Source organism: Artemia franciscana, chromosome 8 (assembly GCF_032884065.1).
Source record: "Artemia franciscana chromosome 8, ASM3288406v1, whole genome shotgun sequence".
Lineage (NCBI taxonomy): Eukaryota > Metazoa > Arthropoda > Branchiopoda > Anostraca > Artemiidae > Artemia > Artemia franciscana.
In genome coordinates, this window is record NC_088870.1 from 36,355,140 (window position 1) to 36,377,228 (window position 22,089).

General features: G+C 37.5%; 1 protein-coding gene across 1 annotated transcript in view; it reads left to right on the plus strand.

The window, feature by feature from the left end:
- Positions 1-22,089, plus strand: part of LOC136030362 (uncharacterized) — a 54,556-nt gene that overhangs the window by 26,974 nt on the left and 5,493 nt on the right. The window contains exon 2 of the mRNA XM_065709284.1: positions 8,781-9,619. Coding sequence (XP_065565356.1) covers positions 8,826-9,619 — 794 coding nt within the window. The 5' untranslated portion in view covers positions 8,781-8,825. The remainder of the gene's footprint in view (positions 1-8,780; positions 9,620-22,089) is intronic.

Consider the following 22,089-nt stretch of genomic DNA (forward strand, 5'->3'; position numbering starts at 1 on the left):
TATTTGGATCTTAATGAAATTTGATGTTTGGAATGATATTGTGTCTTAGAGCTCTTATTTTAAATCCCGACCGGATCTGATGACATTGGGGGGAGTTGGAGGGGGAAAACCTAAAGTCCCGGTTTTGCTACTTTAGGCATTTCCAGGTAAGCTAGGACGATGAAATTTGGCAAGCGTATCAGGGACCGGACCAGATTAAATTAGAAATAGTCGTTTTCCCGATTTGACCATCTGGGGGGGGGAGTAGGGGCCGGTTAATTCGGAAAAATAGAAAAATGAAGTATTTTTAACTTATGAGCGGGTGATTGTATCTTAATGAAATTTGATGTTTGGAATGATATTGTGTCTCAGAGCTCTTATTTTAAATCCCGACTGGGTCTGATGACATTGGGGGGAGTTGGAGGGGGGAAACCTAAAATCTTGGAAAACAATTAGAGTAGAGGGATCGGGATGAAACTTGATGGGAAAAATAAGCGCAAGTCCCAGATACATGATTGACATAATCGGAACTTATTTGCTCTCTTTGGGGTAGTTGGGGGGGGGGAGTAAGTCTTAAAAATTAGAAAAATTAGGTATTTTCAACTTACGAACGGGTGATCGGATCTCAATGAAATTTGATGTTTAGAAGGATATCGTGTCTTAGAGCTCTTATTTTAAATCCCGACCGGATCTGGTGATGGGGGCGGGGAGTTGGGAGGGGGAAACCTAAAACTTGGAAAACACTTAGAGTGGAGGGATCGGGATGAAACATGGTGGGGAAAAATAAACACAAGTCCTAGATAGATGATTGACATAAACAGAACGGATCCGCTCTCTTTTGGGTAGTTGGGGGGGGGGTTAGTTCTGAAAAATTAAAAAAATGAGGTATTTTTAACTTACGAACGGGTGATTGGATCTCCATGAAATTTGATTTTTAGAAGGATATCGTGGCTCAAAGCTCTTATTTTAAATCCTGACCGGATCTGGTGACATTGGGGGAAGTTTGGGGTGGGGAGACCTAAAATGATGGGAAACGCTTAGATTGGAGGGATTGGGATGAAACTTGGTTGGAAAAATAAGCAAAAGTCTTGCATGCGTAATTTACATAATTGGAACGAATCCGCTCAATTGCGGGGGGAGGGGGTAATTCTGAAAAATAAGAAAAATAACGTATTTTTAACTTACGAAGGAGTGATCGGATCTTCATGAAACTTCATATTTAGAAGGACCTCGTAACTCCGATATCTTATTTTAAATCTCAACCGGATCAAACGTAATTGGGGGGGGGGCAGTTGGGGGGACCGGAAATCTTAGAAAATACTTAAAGCGGTGAGATCAGGAAGAAACTGGATGGGAAGAATAGAAACCTGTCTAAGATACGTGACTGACATAACTGGACCGGATCTGCTCTCTTTGGTGGAATTGGGAGGGGGGAGGTAATTTTGAAAATTGAGGTATTTGTAACTTACGAAAGGGTAACCAGATCTTCATGAAATTTGATATTTAGAAGGATCTTGTGCTATAAAGTTCTAATTTCAAATTCCGAGCAGATCCTGTGACATTCGGGGGAGTTGGAAGGGCGGATCCGCTCTCTTTGGGGGAGTGGGGGCGAGGGTTAATTCTGAAAGATTATAAAAATTAGGTATTTTTAACTTACGATTTAAGAAGGAAACATGTTTGAGAAGGAAGCATGAGCTCTTGGCTCTTGGCTCTTCCGACCTCGTACCATATGAGCTCTCGGCTCTTCCGACCTCGTCACAAGTGCCATATGAGCTCTTAGCTCTTGTTTTGTTTGTTTTTTTCCCCAGGGGTGATCGTATCGACTGAGTAGTCCTAGAATGTCGTGAGAGGGCTCATTCTAATGGAAATAAAAGTTCTAGTGTTCTAGACCAATTTTCCAAAAAAAAATTGGAGGGCACCTAGGCCCCCTCCCACGCTCATTTTCCCGAAAAGTCAGCGGATCAAAATTCTAAGATAGCCATTTTATTCACCATAGTCGAAAACCTAGTAACTGTGTCTATGGGGACGACTTACTCCCCCGCAGTCCCCGTGGGAGGGGCTGCAAGTTGCAAACTTTGACCTGTGTTTTCATATAGGGATGGTTACTAGGAAGTGTACAGGCGTTTTCAGGGGGATTTTTTTTGGTTTGGGGGGGGGTTACGTGGGAGGATATTTCCATGGAGAAACTTCTCATGGGGGAAGAGAATTTCAATGAAGGGGTGCAGGATTTTGTAGCAATATTTGAAAAAACAATGAAAAAATAAATATGAAAAGTTTTTTGTTCTGAAAGTAAGGAGCAGCATTAAAACTTAAAACGAACAAAAATTATTATGCATATGTAGGGTTTACCTCCTCGTTATACCTCACTCTTTATGCTAAAGTATTTTTAGTAATTTGAACTATTTATTCTACGGCCTTTGTGATTCTTACGGCCTTCAGAGGTCATTCTTAAGGAATTGGGACAAAATCTAAGCTTTAGTGTTAAAGAGCGACGAAGGTTGAACCCCCTCATATACGTAATAAAAACATACGAATATAGAAGTTCGTTACGTAAGTTAATTCGTAAGTTACGTATATTTTTCACCAATGAAAACGTTTGTAAACAATTAAAAGTTCTAGTTTCTTTTTTAAGTAGTCAAAAACTTGGATGGCAACTAGGCCTCCTCCCTCGCTCCTTTTTTCTCAAAATCTTCCGATTAATTGCTATTAATTAATATGCAAATTTCGCTTTAATTATTTATGTGCAGATAGCCAAGATCAAAACATGCATTAATTCAAAAACATCCAGAAATTAAATAAAAAAAACAAGTTTTTTTAAATGAAAGTAAAGAGCAACATTAAAACTTAAAACGAACAGAAATTACTCCGTATATGAAAGGGGCCTTTCCTCCTCAACGCCACGCTCTTTACGCTAAAGTTTCTTACTGTTTTCAAAATAGAATTAAGAGAAAGAGTCAAACTTTAGCGTAGAGAGCGAGGCGTTGAGGAGGAAAAGCCCCTTTCATATACGGAGTAATTTCTGTTCGTATTAAGTTTTAATGTTGCTCCTTACTTTCATTGAAAAAAAAATTTGTTTTTTTTATTTAATTCAATTTATAAACTTAGACATTTGCACTAATAAAAAGTTAATTTAATGTAAGTTGACGAACAAGCTGACTGGAATGGCAAGGGGAAAAGCGTCCAGTTTTCGGAATGCCTTACTATATTAAGATGTTATTTCTAAATAAATTCCATAATTTCTTGGTTATCATGAGTAGCATGTTCAGATATCAAAAGGTAACATGCACCAGACACTACCGCTATTAATGCTGCTGCTACTACTGTTACTATTACTATCAATACTAGATCTCACCACTACTAAGCTACTAAGCTGACTAATTAAGGCAGAAATTGATTTAGTAAAATACAATTCTAAGATGCGAAATACAAGTTACAGAGGTTTAAAATTACCACTTTTTACTAAGATAAAGAGTCTGGAAAAGAATCGTAAAAGAACCGCACATCCTGGGTTCCATGATGTATGTGGGCTTAGAGACGAAACTGAGAAATATCCACATCTTTGATGGGCTCAGGTGTGCCCTGGGTATGTGTGGAAAGGCCTATTGTATAGGTTATAAGCAACTTTTGATTACAACTGTTGCTATTTGTCTCCTTGATACAAGTTTGATCGCTAATCTGTGCTAAACCTCAGGATTGCGTGAATATTGTAAGTGTCTGTAATTTCTTTAAGTCTTAAGTTATATCTTGTGATTTTAAATCTGTGTTTATAGAATTGCAGTAATAAGTTTGTCTAGCACTCGGACCTTGTACCATTGTTTTCGAGCTAATTGAAAGTAACCAATAATTTATCCCGGACCTCTTGTACAGGCTCAGTTGGAACGTCTCCAGTATGAACGGTCGTTACTAGCCAAAATGTTCAGGATGGAGGAGGAGAAAAGAATTTAAGCGACTGGCAGTAGTATCCCCACAATGCTTTTAAGCACATCCCTAGTTTCCAACGCAGCCCTATCTCGTTATTCCACAACAGACAACAGGTTCGCATCATAGGGAATGTTTCCAGGTGTATGTTATGTCATAGGGAATGTTTATTTTTGCATGCTACATAATAAAGAGCGTTTAGGATTTCTTTTGAATGTTACATAATGCGGTGACCGGGTGTTTTGTAAAAGGGTTTGTTAAGAGTCCACTAGTCAAGCAGGGGAGTTTTATTAAAACATTTTTCTTCAAGAGTTTTTTGTAAGACGTTTCAAGGCATTTCAAGATGCTTTAAAGACATTTTCTTCGAGACGTTTTATAAAGGTATTTTTTCTTTAAGGTGTTGTTCTTCTTCTTTTTCTTTAGTTTTTATGTAATAGGAAAATGTTTACATATATTGAGGATGACGCTTTCACACGTGACATGCTAGACTTTGGGCCCGTGGGGAAATCCTCGCTTGTACCAGAGGAGGGGACACGTGGGTGTCACGTAATGCCGGTACCCACATCGGTGTTACATAGCGCTTGAAACGTTTTTTTTCTTTGGGATTTTCTTTCAAGGTGTTTCTCTCGGGAAACCTTTATATTCTAATGCTTTTTGTCCCCGTTAGGATTCGAAAGGGTCGTTTTCATCTAATGGAATTTCGCCCTAGACAGTTGGACTAGTAATCTATTTCTAATATTACGTTTCAGAAAATAGATTCTACGAAATAACCTATTGTTTGCAAGGAGAATCCCCTCTTCGCGCATGCTATAATTACTAAGCTATTGATTACGTGTTTCTGAACGACTTCAATAATTGAAATGCAGAGGGGAAAATCGATTACTAGAGATTAGTTACATTTGAAGAACACCTGCTTGCTAAGTAATGCTTTAGAAGGGTATTGTCAGATAATATCGCTATCAGAAATGAAATAAAAGCGAGAGTACCATTATGGCTGGATTGTACTACGCATTGATGCATGCTCAAAACTTTGCTTTTCCTCTTTACTACACAGAATTTTGCACTTGCGTTAAGAGTATTCTTGAATGAGCATACATATGGGCATAGCCTACGAGATGTTCAAATTGAATAAACGATTACATATCGAAGTTTTATCCTAAAACAATAAATCCAAAGGATGCTGACTTTTGTATATACAACTTATATTAGTAAAAACAAATTTACAAAGTATCATTAAAACACAGAAAAAACAGTTAAAAATCAACAGCGAAAAAAACAAAACGTGAAAAAACCTGACATAGGATAAAATATATGCAAAAAAATATGAATTAAAGAAAGGTGGGGTCATAGCAATCAATTCTGGAAGAGATGGTTTATATTAGAGGAAAATTTAAGCCCTGTTAAGAACTAATACTGAGAGCTTTTAATGAAAATACTGCGTTTTTTTAACTAAGGCTATGCATATTCAAGCCACCGTGATAATATGTGGCTAGCTCACCCTAGCAAGTAATTCCAGAGACGGGGGGGGGGGGAGGGTTTCCATTAGAAATAAATTTAAGCAATATTAAGAGGTATTTCTGAGAGGTCGTAATGAAATTCCCTCGTTTCTTTTAACTTAGTGTTTCAGTCCCCCCCCCATCGCCAAAAAATTCATTTAACACCACTACCTTAACTTTAAGCTGTGGAGCATGCTAGTTTAAGCAATTCACGCCGCCATGGCAATATGTGACTGCCCCGTGACAACGCTATGATACGCATTATCATTGATAAGACATTTCCAGATATTTCTTGATAAAAAAAAAAAATCATGCTTAGAGTCTATTGATTCATGTTTCCGTAAGCAAACCCTTTTGGGATGCCCCCAAAAAACACCACGGCAATACGCGGATGCACTCCCCCCCCCCCCCTTTGGCATCTGTTATCATCTCTTAAGGCTTTTCAACCGCATTCCATAAAAATAAGCTTATAAATCTAAATTGAACACCGTTTTTATTTGAACAGCGGGACTTAGCATTAAATTGTTAGAATGTGATAGTCTAAGGCAATTAACACTATATAGAATTTAAAACGCATCTTGAACGAACCTTCTCCTTATTTCCAATGGTCTTATTAAAATTGCTTGCATGGTAACACCTTGCGGCATCCGTCATCATCTTTTAAGCGTTTTCTGGCACTTGTATATCACAATAGACATATTTTTATTTTTGTTGCTGCTATTTTGCGACAATTCCCAACCTGTGTCACACTATGGATGGCACACGGCACTCTCCGCCTCCCTCAATGTGATGGTACTCGCCACCATGCCACACGCCACCATGGCAATATGATGCTGCCTGCAACAACCCTATGATACGCATTATCATCCCTAAGACACTTGGGATATTTTATTAATAGAATTATGCTTCGAGTCTATTGATTCATGTTTTTGTAAACAAACCCTTTCAAGACGCCTCCAAAACACTTCACGCCACCTTGGCATTACGCAGCTGCCCCCCTTGTGGTATCCATCATCATTTCTAAATTGTTTTCAGGCTTTTTGAATTTTCAGCCCCTTGAGTTTCAGAGAAAGTAATGCCGTACGGTAGCACATTCGTTTTTAAAGGTGCATGTGGTCGTAGAAAATAACTGTTAACGTAGACATTTATTTAAGCCAAAAAGACTGTTCCACAGCAAAGCGGATTGTTCAGATTTTTGCAAACCCCAATATCAATTTCTTATATCCATTGTATTCAGAAGCCTTCTTTTTAAAATTTCAGATCAGTTTTTTCCTCAAGTCGTACGCCTAAACCTATATTACTCAGTTTTGTTTACATCCAAATACTAGTTTCTTACCAACATACTATTCAGGAGCCTTTCTTTTAATAATGTTATCCCTACTTTTCCAGAGTGTGTTCTTGAGCCTACATTGTTAAGGTTTCTGGAAAACCCAATATCAATGTCTTACCTTCATAGTATTCAAAAGCCTTCCTTTATAAAACATCATGTATATTTTTTGCATGTCGCTGTCCTAAACCTAGATTATTCAGGTTTGCGTTCATCCACATTCCATTTTCTTACCACGACACTATTCAGAGGCCTTCATTTAATAATGTTAACCCTACTTTTCCACATTGTGTCCTTAAGTCTAGATTGACCAGATTTTTAGAAACCCCAGTATCAATTTTTTTACCTCCATAGTATTCAGGAGCCATCCTTGTTTTAATTTCAGACCAATTTTTTCCTATGTCTTACTCCTAAACCTAGGTTATTCAGGCCTGTGTACACCAATATACCAATTTCTTACCTCAACAATAGTCAGAGGCCTTCTTTTCAATAACTTTAATCATACTTTTTCGCATTGCGGTCATAAGCCTAGATATTTCAGATTTTTGTAAACCGATCAATTTCTTACATCCAATTTCTTATAAATTTTGAATTTCAATTTTCATTATCAATTTTTTTATTCAACATCAATTTCTTACCTCCATAGTATTCAAAAACCTTATTTTTTAATTTCAGACCACATACAACAGTTATTCCAAAGATCTTTGATTAGTAAGAAAGTCTGATCTATAACAAATATATCTACTAAGCTTAAAACTTTTGGTATTCTTTTTTAAGGTTTTTTGAATTGTTTGATAGTTTGTTGAAATATATAGACATATTTTTGCAATTACCAACCACCAGGCCTTGGAACTCGGCACGCGGCGTGCAATTTCTAACAATGATTTCTACTTAGCTTCAAACTTATACTTTATACTAACTGTTGGGGTAGCGCTTCGCGCCACCCCAACACCTAGTTGGTGGGGACGCTTCGCGCCCCCCAAGCCCCCCCGCGCGCGTAAGTCTACGCGCCATAATGATTACGCGCCATTGTAGTTGTGTCCCACCTGTGCATATAGATAGATATATTTTTAACTATGTAAAACTTGCGAATATACAACATTCTTCGCTGTCCCATTGTCTGTACATATAAATAGATTGTCAGGTTTACCGACTCTTGAACGTGCAACATATAATTGTCCAGGGGAAAAACAATCCGTATTCAGATCTATACCTCATTATTCTAATGATTGCCCTTGAGCTTTGTTGATGGTGATTGCTAATCAAACATTCCCTGTGTCCCCATCGTCATTTATATATCCCCCCTGTGCCCCCCGGCGTCCCCGTTGTAGTTGTGTCCCTGTGTCCCAGTCGTCATTTATAGTCGACAAACATGACGTCAGTCGACACACAAACATGACGTCAGTCGACACACACGTCCCAGTCGTCATTTGTGTCCCGGTGTCCCAGTCTGTAATTTCTCTTTGAGTGTCCCGGTCGTCATTTATATTCCTTGTGTCCCGGTCTGTATATACATTCGTTTTTGAATTGGTATATGATGAAATAAATTTTTCGTTTTTTTCCTTTTTTCTTTTTAGTTTTTTTTTGGTTTTTACCCTTTTTTTAGCTTTTATTTCCTTTTTCGTTTTTTTGTAATTTCTACCTTTTTAGTTTTTTTCTTCTTTTGTATTAATGCTAAAGCCAAGGTTCGAACCTGAAACCTCTCGGACCTAGAACCTGGAACATAACGCTTTACCAACTCAGCTACTTCGGCTTGAATACATTCGTTTTTGAATTGGTATATGATGAAATAATTCAGACGTCATATGCGGACACACAGACAAACAACTCATTTATATATATATAGATAGATATGCAAGTATTTTTTGCAATCACAATTTTTTGCACTTTACGCAATTTAGTGTCTTTTCATTGTGATTTCTGTTCAATGATATTTGATTATTGAAACTTTTTCAATTTCTAACAACGATATGTACTAAGCTTCAATTTTCACCCCCTTTGATTATGCTGTTACTGTATCTGTTGATTCATACTTTGCCAAATGGTTGTATTTTTTTCAGATTTGGTTCAAATTCCTTTGGTTCAGATTTGGTTCAAATTCCAAAATGGAATGTAAGACCTGTCAAAAACAACTATTTGCTGTAAATGTTCTCATTTTTTATAAACAGGAAGAAAACCAGATCCATCTTTCATTAAAACCTGAAAGTCGAAGTGCTGTTGAACATCAATCTTTGACCTATAGCAAAGGAAAAAAAATTACCAATGTGAATTGCAAATACTGTTCTAAAGCCATTGGCAAAGAGCTCCCCTACGGTCCAAACAGTGCGCTTTTTGTTGCTTTTGGCATCGATAAAGTCGTTTTGTTAAACAGACAGTTACCACCAAGGTCAACATGGTGTACAAGCATGAATTGTTTCCCCGAAGTCGAAGTAAGAAGTGTGAATCAATTTTTTGGAACCCCCTTTGTTTTTCCTCCTGCTTCAAAAGAGAAGGGATTGGCCAACCCCATACAGTTTGCGGATCCTAAGAATGTGGACAATTTCAGCTGGTATATGCCCGAAAACTCTAAAGTTCCCAGAGACTATCAAATACAGTGCTATGTTGAATCCTTGCTACGGGACCTTGTAGTTGTTATTCCAACAGGTGCTGGGAAAACTTTAGTTGGAACAATGTTAATGCGAAAAATGAGACAACTGAACCCAGACCATCTGGTGTTATTTGTTGTTGATCGTGTACCATTAGTATTTCAGCAAGCAGAAGCTATTGAAATTGACTCAGGATTAAAAATGTGCCGAATGTGTGGAGAAACCAAGTCACCACGAATGATACAACGGCTGCAAGGAGGAGCTTTTGATGGACTTGTTTGCACAGCCGGAGCTTTGATAAATTCTCTTCGGAGGTAGGTATCATAAATATATTCTTTTGTATCTATCCTATGTTTTGCTTTTCATCGGAAAATAGCATATTGCTTTTCTCTGTTTGTCCTTAACACTGGTCATTCAATTAAGGGTTCATCCTCATTCAAACTCTTGCTTAGCTTTTGTCAATAAATAGTTTTTGTCACTTTTCAGTTTTTCTTTTATTAAATATATAATATATATATATATATATATATATATATATATATATATATATATATATATATATATATATATATATATATATATATATATATATATATATATATATATATATATGTATGTATATACATTCGTTTTTGAATTGGTCTTTTTTTTTAGTTTTTAGTTTTTTACCTTTTTTTTAGTTTTTTTTAGTTATACCTCATGATTCTAATGATTGCCCTTGAGCTTTGTTGGTGGTGATTGCTAATCGAACATTCCATGTATCCCCGTCGTCATTTACGTATCCCCCTGTGCCCCCCGGCGTCCCCGTTGTAGTTGTGTCCCTGTGTCCCGGTCGTCATTTATATTTCCTGTGTCCCGGTCGGCATTTGTGTCCCGGTGTCCCGGTCTGTATATACATTCGTTTTTGAATTGGTATATGATAAAATAAATTTTTGTGTTTTTCCCCTTTTTTCTTTTTAGTTTCTTTTTTTGGTTTTTCCCTTTTTTCTTAGTTTCTTTAGTTTTTTTCTTTTTCTTTTTAGTTTTTTTTTGTAGTTTTTACCTTTTTATTTTTTTTATTTTTAGTTTTTTTTAGTTTAGTTTTCTCCTTTATTTTTCAGTTTTTTTCTTTTTTATTTTTTTCTGTTTTTTAGTTTTTTTTAGTTTTTTAGCTTTTTTAGTTTTTTTTCTTTTTAGTTTTTTTTTGTAGTTTTTACCTTTTTTTAGTTTTTTAGTTTTTTTTTGGCTTGAATAAATTCGTTTTTGAATTGGTATATGATGAAATAATTCAGACGTCATATGCGGACAGACAGACAGACAGCATGCAACATATAATATACTAGCTGTTGGGGTGGCGCTTCGCGCCACCCCAACACCTAGTTGGTGGGGGCGCTTCGCGCCCCCCCCCCAAGCCCCCCCGCGCGCGTAAGTCGTTACGCGCCATAATAGTTACGCGCCATTGTAGTTGTGTCCCTATGTCCCACCTGTGAATATAGATATATATATATATATATATATATATATATATATATATATATATATATATATATATATATATATATATATATATATATATATATATATATGGTTTTAACTACGTAAAACTTGCGAATATACAACATTCTTTGCTGTCCCATTGTCTTTGCATATAAATAGATTGTCAGGTTTACCGACTCTTGAACATGCAACATATAATGGTCCATGGGAAAACAATCTGTATTCAGATCTATACCTCATGATTCTAATGATTGCCCTTGAGCTTTGTTGATGGTGATTGCTAATCGACCATTCCCTGTCCCGGTGTCCCGGTCGTCATTTACATCCCCCTGTTTCCCCCGGTGTCCCCGTTGTAGTTGTGTCCCTGTGTCCCGGTCGTCATTTATATTCCCTGTGTCCCGGTCGTCATTTGTATCCCGGTGTCCCGGTCTGTATATACATTCGTTTTTTAGTTTTGTTTTTCTCCTTTATTTTTTTCCTTTTTTTTCTTTTTTAGCTTATTTAGATTTTTAGATTTTTTAGTTTTTTTATTAGTTTTTAGTTTTTTTTTCTTTTTAGTTTTTTTGTCCCGGTCGTCATTTATATCCCCCTGTTTCCCCCGGTGTCCCCGTTGTAGTTGTGTCCCTGTGTCCCGGTCGTCATTTATATTCCCTGTGTCCCGGTCGTCATTTGTATCCCGGTGTACCGGTCTGTATATACATTCGTTTTTTAGTTTTGTTTTTCTCCTTTATTTTTTTCCTTTTTTTTTCTTTTTTAGTTTATTTAGATTTTTAGATTTTTTAGTTTTTTTATTAGTTTTTAGTTTTTTTTTCTTTTTAGTTTTTTTGTAGTTTTTACCTTCTTTTTAGTTTTGTTAATTTTTTTTTTTTACTTATGTCCTGGTCGTCATTTATACTCCCTGTGTCCCGGTGCTTTGTTGATTGCTAATCGAACATTCCTTTTGTCCTGGTCGCTTTCTCTTTGAGTGTCGTCATTTATTTTTTTCTTTTTTAGTTCTTTTAGTTTTTACCTTTTTTAGTTTTTTTTAGTTTTTTAGATGAAAATTTTTTTTAGTTTTTTCCTTTTTTTCTTTTTAGTTTTTTATTGGTTTTTACCTTTATTTTAGCTTATTTTTCAGTTTTTTACCTTTTTTTAGTTTTTTTAGTTTTTTTAGTTTTTTAGCTTTTTTACTTTTTTTATTAGTTTTTAGTTTTTTTGTAGTTTTTGCCTTTTTTTAGTTTTTTCAGTTTTTTTTTAGTTTTTTATTGGTTTTTACCTTTATTTTAGCTTATTTTTCAGTTTTTTCCTTTTTTTTAGTTTTTTTTTATTTTTTATTTTTTTTAGTTTTTTACCTTTTTTTAGTTTTTTTAGTTTTTTTAGTTTTTTAGCTTTTTTACTTTTTTTATTAGTTTTTAGTTTTTTTTGTAGTTTTTGCCCTTTTTTAGTTTTTTCAGTTTTTTTTTTAGTTTTTTATTGGTTTTTACCTTTATTTTAGCTTATTTTTCAGTTTTTTCCTTTTTTTTTAGTTTTTTTTAGTTTTTAGTTTTTTTAGTTTTTTACCTTTTTTTAGTTTTTTTAGTTTTTTAGCTTTTTTATTTTTTTTATTAGTTTTTAGTTTTTTTGTAGTTTTTGCCTTTTTTTAGTTTTTTTAGTTTTTTAGCTTTTTTATTAGTTTTTAGTTTTTTTTGTAGTTTTTGCCTTTTTTTAGTTTTTTTAGTTTTTTAGCTTTTTTATTTTTTTTATTAGTTTTTAGTTTTTTTTGTAGTTTTTGCCTTTTTTTAGTTTTTTTCAGTTTTGATGTCACCTGATCCAGTTTTTTCAGGTGACGTCACCTGATCCATCCACAGATCCACAGACAACTTATTTTTATATATATAGATAATTGTCCATGGGAAAAACAATCTGTATTCAGATCTATACCTCATTATTCTAATGATTGCCATTGAGCTTTGTTGATGGTGATTGCTAATCGAACATTCTCCGTGTCCCCGTCGTCATTTATATATCCCCCTGTGCCCCCGGCGTCCCTGTTGTAGTTGTTTCCCTGTGTCCCGGTCGTCATTTGTGTCCCGGTGTCCTAGTCTATAATTTCTGTTTGAGTGTCGCGGTCGTCATTTATATTCCCTGTGTCCTGGTGTCCCGGTCGTCATTTGTGTCCCGGTGTCCCGGTCGTCATTTGTGTCCCGGTGCTTTGTTGATGGTGATTGCTAATCGAACATTCCTTGTGTCCCGGTCGCTTTCTCTTTGAGTGTCCCGGTCGTCATTTATATTCCCTATGTCCCGGTTTCCCGGTCGTCATTTGTGTCCCGATGTCCCGGTCTGTAATTTCGTCAGTCGACAAACAGGACGTCACTCGACACACAGACAACTTATATATATATATATATATATATATATATATATATATATATATATATATATATATATATATATATATATATATATATATATATATATATATATATATATATATATATATATATATATATATATGAATGAATGAATGAATGAACTTTATAACCCGTAAAAGTATAAAAAACACAAAGGACGGAGTATTATCGATAAACAAAAACAAAAACGATAAACAGCAAAGAAAAAAAAAATTCAAACTAACAAAAGACAACATGGACTAATTAACCAGTATCAATATGGAAAAAAAGGCTGCAGAGGGTCATTAACGTGAATAAATTTGATAGTCTTTTTACATAAATCATCACTGGAAGACCGAATCTGAGAAGGCACATCAATTAAACCAAATCGAGCAATTATTTTTTGTTTCGGTGCCATCTAGGAAGCAGGAGGAGGAATTTGCAATATCTGAAATATGCCGTACGTAGAGTATGTCGATCTTTCTTACGAAACAGATGAGCCATGCCTGATAAAAACAAAAGCACAGGGGAGTAATTAGCGTTATAAATCATGCACAAAAAGTTGCGGTTGTAACGGCTTTTGTTTGGGGATATTTTTTCGTAAGCGACGCGTAGGTTTTTCACGGCTTGATTCACTAGGGATGAACAGGTAGTGGAAAGTGTTGGGCCGAAACACAGACCAAGCCAACTAACTAAAGAAGAATACGGCAGAACTGCAGTCCCAGCAATGAATGGAGCGACCGCATAAGGGCTATTAAAACAAATAAACTGGCATATAGACGCATTAACTGACAGTCCAATCTTAGATAGTTCATTGGTTAATATAGTAAAATTAGAAAGCAATCCACGGCGAGTCCGGGCAACAAGAAGAACGTCATCTGCATATGCAATAGAAACAAACCAATATTACCGTAAAAAACAGAAATTTTAAGGGGACGCAGGCACGATGCAAGCACGCATTTGAATATACTAGGAGACAATACGGCACCTTGCCGAACTCCCTTATTAATTTTTACCGGGTCTGATTTTTGGCCATTCCAGGTAACTTGAATTTTAGCCTTTGAATACCAAGAAGACAATAAACTTAATACGGAAGGATTAATACCTGAAGCCGCAAGGGAAAATAGAGCCTGAGAGTGCACAATATTGTCGAAAGCTCCAGAAATATCAACAGTAAGACAGTATAAAGACATTTTAGTTTTTACGGCATCTTTCATGAGTCGGCTTAAAACATGATGTGCATGGGAGCAACTGAAACTTTTCCGAAAACCAAATTGAAAAGGCGTAAAATCACAATTCGACTCGATTTCTGGTAGTAACACATGTTCAAGCAACTTACTTAAAAAACACGATACTGTAATGGGACGATAATTTACAGATGACGTGGGGTCCTTGCCTCGCTTTTGAATAGACGTTACACGGCCACAAAGGAAACTATCAGGAACAAGCGACTGTGCTAAGCAAGACTGGAAAAATATTTGTAGATGGTTAAGTAGGGCAGGACAATCATAAGTAAAAAATCGGTAAGAAAGGCCGTCACCATCAAGGCTATTTGAACGCTTAATTTCTCTTAAAGCCCGGCGAATTTCAGATATTGCTACAGGCTGGACGTGAGCCTGCAGGAGATGGTAAGGTAAAAGCGGTTTTAGCAACTTATAATAAAAAAGACTGAAGAAAACTATTAAATACACTGAACACACGCTTATAATGATCAACAAAATTAGCTAGCTGGAGACAAGATAGGGTAGATGGGGAACATTTCTCACTGTTAATAACCTTATTCCAGGAGGCCTTATTGGCGGGGCCTGGCCATGCATTCAAGCGTGCTCTCTTTAAACTGGCCTTATATTCAAGTTTACACTTTTGTTTCACAGAGAAAACAGCTCCGGACGATGGTTGGTCACATGATATCCACATACGTAGCCAAAATTTGGCTTTTTGCTTAGCACGTTTTACTTCAGGATCAAAGTTCCAATTAGGCTTTCTTGTACCAATCCGAACTTTATCCACAGGCATTGCAGCTTTGGAAGCTGATTTAAGGCAATGGACAATTTGACAATAATAGCAATTTAGGTCAACTCTACTTGAAGGCGAGGAAACTGACGTTGGCAGCAGGTGATATGGCACTTTTATGGTCGACAGTAAAGCAGTTAGCGTAGCAAGGTATATTGGGACATTAGCACGATCCCAGTTCAACTTCGTATACCACTTCGACTGAGGCGAAAGGGTTTTGCCAGATAGCTCACAGGACAAATTACAGCTAAGAATAAGGTGATCGTCATCAATCTTCTCTTCATCCACCCTGACAATCGATGATATTAAGCTGGAACTGGAAGAGATCACATGATCCAGGTTCAATTTTGAACAGCCTCTGTTATGAATATATGTGAATGGGAGGCTCTTAACTGCGACGTGATATATGCTAGGAAGTGATTCTAGCAAGAGGATTGACATATTGGAGGTACCTAGAATGTCACAGTTAAGGTCACCAGCTAAAACACAATTTAGGTATTTCAAACGTAGACTTTCGAGTAGAGACTTTAAACTGGAGCAATATTTAGCGAAAGATGTGAACGATGCTATAGAACGTCGACATTGTCACATTGAATCGCTAAGATATTATCATCACAATGAATCACAGAGGGCTTTGATGGGGAACGTAAGAAAATTGCTAGGCCACCGGAAGGGCGGCCTCTAGTTTTCTTGGGCTCTTGCAAAAAAAATGGTGGACAGAAGATCGCTTCAGGCTAGAAACGTTTGATTTGGTCAAAAGATGCTCTTACAATTCATTAATTAACAAGTCTTTGTCTTTTGTGCCGTTAATATTGAGAGAAGCAAAACTTAAAATAGTGGCTTGGTTCATTTTGGAGCAGAGTTCAGAGCGCGGTTGATCACTGGGCAATTCATACTATAGGAAACATGAGCTTCGCCGCAGTTGGCATATTTCGGAGCCTCTAAGCAAGGATTATCTTTAGTATTGGAATGGCATCCAGAACATTTAGAGCACTTCATCTCATTCGGGGCACATGGGCAGTGAGCTAACGAATGATGGATACTTTGGCATCTAAGACACCATCTGGGCAGTTCTTTGTATTCCGATATCTTAAAAGACTCGTAACCCAAGCGCAGACCTGTAGTAATGGCAGATTTTAGCGCAGCGGAATCAAGGAACTTCAAACGGAATGTATGAGAAGAGCCGATCCGGCTGGCCTCAACAAGACCAGGAATAGCGGAGATGAGTATACTGCTAGAAACACTATCGGGAAGTCCCCTAATTACTCCTTGAGGTTTGCGATCAATCACTTTAGCAAGAATATTTGGATAGCTTGCAACAGCAGATGCGGCAAGAGAATTGGCGGAAACTTTATCCCGCGTAACAACAACCCATCTTTTCCTTGCCGGATCGGACTTTACCGACATAATTCCGTCATGTCCGGCGAAAGAATCAAGCTTTTCCTTGCGAGAAACGGGGTCTCTTAGTTCTGGTGGCGGATATTTAAGAACGACGGCGTACGAGGGTTTGCGATTGGTACCCTTACTATCCGAGACCAAAGAACTATTTATAGACGTTTCTGGACTATTGAGGTGAGCAAACGATTTTAGCTGATCAAGGAACTTTTTGACTTTGGCGGTAAGGATAGAATAAGCTGACGCCGGAATGCTAGGGACTTCAGAGGGGGATTTGATCACGAACTCTGGAATATCAATATTTTCTGCAGAGTAGCGGTAATGTCCGACAATGAACTATTCTTAGCACTGGGTCCCGAACGACGAGGTATAGGCTCATCTGGGAAGCAATTGCTATATAAAAGTTTCTTAGCGCCAAGAACATCTTCATACGGGAAAAAATCACTAGCGTATTTCACAATCGACTGATGGTCCAACCCCTCATCGAGATTGTGCTGAGCAAAATTCAAAACTGGGCAATAGTAAAGCGTACTGGTATTTCAATTGTCCATAATAAGCAAATTTCACTCACGACTCGGTATCAGTCCAAAAACAATTAAGAAAAAAGGTATATCCACAGAGAAGTTCTCAATAAGCACAATCATGAAATGATCCACACTGGCTAAATGAATGCAATGAGAATAAATAATAACTTATCTTTGAGTGGGGCAAGTAATCCAGCGATTTGCAAGTAATCCGAATATTTCAATGCACGACTCAGATGATAGTAGTGCTGAATACTAACTCACAGCCACAATCCACAAATAATCCTTAACCCGTAACCATATACAAGTTTGTAAATTTATCTAACAAGTATCAATTACAAGTTCAAATGTATTTCACTCGTTATTTATTCCAAACAGGTACATAGTTAATCCGGCTTAAATTCAGTTAGTTGTTGACTGGTCAAATACCAAAAGAGATTTTTTTAATTAAAATTAAAAAATGAGGTATTTTTAACTTGCGAAGGAGTGTTCGGATCTTAATGAAATCTGATGTTTGAAAGGATATCATGTCTTAGAGCTCTTATTTTAAATCCCTACCGGAATTTGGGGGGCGGAACCTAAAATCTTGGAAAACGCTTAGAGTGGAGGGATCGGGACGAAACTTGGTGGGAAAAAATAAGCACAAGTCCTAGATATGGAATTGACATAACCGGAATGGATCTGCTCTCTTTGGGGGAGTTGGGGGGGTAATTCTATAAAATTAGAAAAAATGATGTATTTTTAACTTACGAAAGAGCGATCGTATCGTAATGAAATTTCATATTTAGAAGGACCTCGAAACTCAGATCTTTTAATTTGAATCCCGACCGGATCCAGTGACATTATGGGGGGGGATCGGAAATCTTGGAAAATGCTTAAAGCGGAGAGATCAGGATGAAACAATGTGGAAAGAATAAGTACAAGGTCAAGATAGGTGACTGACATAACCGGACCAGAACCGCTCTCTTTGGTGAAGTTGGGGGGGAGAGTAATTCGGAAAAATTAGAAAAAATGAGGTATTTGTAAGTTACGAACATGTGATCAGATCTTGATGAAATTTAATATCTAGAAGGATCTTGTGCTTTAGAACTCTCATTTCAAATCCCGACCAGATCCGGTGACATTGAAGGGAGTTGGAGGGGGAAACCCGAATTCTTGGAAAATGTGAAAATCGAGGTATCTTACGAATGGGTGATCGGATCTTAATGAAACTTGATATATAGAAGAATCTTATGTTTCGGATGCTCCATTTTCAATTCGAATTGGATCCGGGGACATAGAGGGTTGGAGGGGGAAGCAGAAATCTTGGAAAACGCTTAGAGTGGAGAGATTGGGATGAAACTTGATGGGGAGAATAAGTACAAGTTATAGATACGAAATTGACATAATTGGTACGGATCCGTTCTCTTTGGGGGATGTTAATTTGGAAAAATTAGAAAAATTGAGGTATTTTTAACTTAAGAACGGGTGACCGGATCATAATGAAATTTGATATTTAGAAGGAACTTATCTCTCAGAGCTCTTATTTCAAATCCTGATCGATCTGTTGACATTGGGGAGAGTTGGAGGGGGAAATCGGAAATTTTGAAAAACGCTTATTAATGTCGTAGATACGTGATTGACGTAACCGGGATCCGCTCTCTTTGGGGAAGTTAGGAGATGGGGTTCAGTGCTTTGGCGAGTTTTGTGCTTCTGGACGTGCTAGAACGATGAAAATTGGTAGGCATGTCAGGGAGCTGCACGAATTGACTTTATAAAGTTGTTTTCCCCGAATCGACCATTTGGGGGGCTGAAGGGAGAGGAAAAATAGAAAAATTTAGGTATTTTTAACTTACGAGTGGGTGATCGGATCTGAGCCTCTGACTTTCCTTTCAAAGCAATTGATTCTTATAATTTTTCTACAGTTCATACCATATGAGCTCTTGGCTCTTTGCTCTTCCGACATCATCACAAGTGCCATAGGAGCTCTTAGCTCTTGTTTTGATTTAATAACGATAAGGCTCCATTGCAATAATGTACTCATGAGACCGCCAAGTAAAATCATTTTCAAATAGCAAAGGATTAAGATTCCAAACTGACGCAATAAGTTGTGCAAACAGGTCAGTAACAAAAATACGAAGTAGATCATACATAAATCTCTTCAATTGTCCCAAGCTTACTGAGGGACAGTCAAAGCTTGTAGCCCCTACTCAAAATACGAAAACACCGTCCTACTCTGTCGTTGTAAGAAACCCACCCCCGGAGCTCAGCGACCCTATCCTTCGCACGAAGAAGCTCGAAACGTTGGATGGTCATGACGGGATCGTGACTCTGAAATCTAAGCCACGCAGCAGAAGCTGGGTTGTGATGGTACATGATAAGCGCTCAGCCGAAATGCTGGCTGCAACTGTTACTAGCTCCATTCCATACGTTGAAACCAAAGGAATTGATAAAAAGCCTTTAGCAGTTGTCTGTGAAATACCCCATAACTGTTCAAGAGCTGATTTAGAGGCCTCAGTAGAGGGACTTATTAGTGCGAATCAAATCGGCAATTCTCGCATTCTTCGCTTCGAGTTTATCGACAAAGCCGCTCTGAACGCGGTACGGGAGTCGGGAATCCGTATTGGGTACGAAATTTTTTGCGGTAAGCCATTTCAATCCATTCCGCGTCGATGCTTTCGCTGTCAAAGTACTGATCACCTGATTGGAGCTTGTCCCTGCTCACCAGCACATCCCAAGTGTTCCAGATGTTCTGGCCCACATGGATTCCAAGGAAAGCCCTTGCCAAGCCTCGCCAAAATGTGCAAATTGCACTATGGAACACGTAAGTTTTAGTCTGAAATGCAAAGTTCTCCGATCGGCTCTCAACAATGCTAATAAATGAATACCCAAACTCCGTTTAGCTTTGTGTCCCTTAATATTAGTGGTACAAAAGACAAGGATCTACTGATTAGTCAGCTGCTTGAAAATGATATTGTGTTTTACAGGAGCACCTTCTCTCTAAAGTGAATGTTGATAGCCTAAAGCATTTTTGGACCCATTATACCTTCTTGAGAGCCGCCCAGAAAAGCCATGGTAGACCATCAGGAGGTCTGGCCATCTATTTCAGACACAAGACTCAGCCGATATTATTGCAAAGTGACGCTAACATCTTGGTAATAAAATGTGGTGATACCGCATTTATAAACATTTATTTCCCCTGTAATAAAAAGACTATGCAGTCATTGTCTATTTTTTTCACAAGCATGTAATCGCCTACGAACACTACTTAGCGACCTTTCAAAACAAAATGCTAAATGGGTTCTTGCCGGCGACATGAACACTGACTTCTTATCTAATTCTGACTTATCTGAAATCTTTATCGATTCACTACCCGAAGGACTCCATCTTGCTGATAAAGATCTTCTATTTACTTCTATTTACTTACAACCTTGATCATGTAATTGTGTCAGATTCAACTCTACTTTCATCAATAGTTCATGTGACTCTAAAATTGACGACGATCATTTACCAATCACGTGCCAACTATCTTGCTCTATGGCCTCTGTGCAACGTAACTCTCCCAAGTGGTTGTCAAAGTAAAATTGGGAAAATAGAAATGTTCCACTTTATGTATTGACATTGTCCCAGTTATTATCATCTATTAAAGTGCCTTTCCACTTATTGCAAACATCTGTATGTACAACAAACTCGGATAGATATCAACTCGTATTATCAGCAAATAGTGTTCTGTCTCAAGTCTGCCGCTAAAAAAGCTGTCCCCTCTGAGCGCGTACGAACGGGTACTCGCAATCCCTTTGGAAAGTTGATCCTAAAGTGAAGATGGCTAAACAAAAAGCTATGTTCTGGCTCCGTATGTGGATAACCTGTGATCGTCCTCCTTCTGGTTCAGTACATCAAATAAAACAGAAAACCAACCGAGAGTAAAAATATTCCCTGCGTAGGGCGAGACTGAATGCCTGGGGTGATCCTTGTGACAAGAAATCCTGGGATCGTGTTATAAACAGTGTAAAGTGTTCACCTCCAGTTAGTTCGTCTCAACGGCTATGTGACTTTGTTTCTCATTATAAAAATATTTTGCTTTCATTTAATGTTAATCTCCAGACTCATTTTACAAAGCTTGTCAACTCAATCCTCCCAATTCGTATCAACCAATCTGAAGTGTTTGGGTGGAATCTATACTCCGAGCTATTAAGCAAGTGAATAAGTCTGAGTCTCTCGATAGTGATGGTCTTTGCTTCACGTCTTTTGCTAATGATTATGCTGAACTGCTGAAGCATCTGCAGTTATTGTTTCAGATGTGTTTGGCACAGTCCGTTGTGCCAGATAGTTTTTGTCCGGTTATATATCTCCCATAGTTAAGAGGGGTAAGGACCCCAGTGCTTGCTCTAACTACCGTCCTATCACTTTGTCTTGTTTTGTTAGTAAGCTATTTGAATATGTAGTACTACCGGCCATTAACTCCTATTGCAATTTTACGCCCTCCCAGCTTGGTTTTAGAAAAGGTATGGGCTGTGTTCAAGCTCACCATATTGTGGGTCGGCTAATGAAACAAGCTTTTGCTCAAAAAAGTCCCCTGTATTGTTTGACTGTTGACATATCTAGTGCTTTTGATAATTTAATTCATTCAAATGCTTTGTTTTCTTTAGCAGCCTCAGGTGTTAACCTTTCTATTGTTTCCGTGCCTAAGTATTGGTATGCTAATTCCTCAGTTAGGGTGAAGTGGAATGGTACTGTAGGGGAGTATATTCCTGTTAAAAAAGGCGTTAGGCAAGGTGCCGTGTTACCCGAGCATATTTAAATGTGTTTTAGCTTCGTGTCTCCAACGTCTTCAACCGTCAATTTTTTACAATGATAATTTAGGCATTAGTCACATTGCATATGCTGATGATGTTCTGCTTCTTAGTCGGACAAAATATAGTCTAATTACCAACTTTGACCGGCTTTCAGCCGCACTATCCACAGTAGGCCTTTCAGTTAATGCCTCCAAATGTGAGTTTTTGTGTTTTGGGAGTCCTCCACCAGCATAACCTCTTTGCTTGGGTTCTT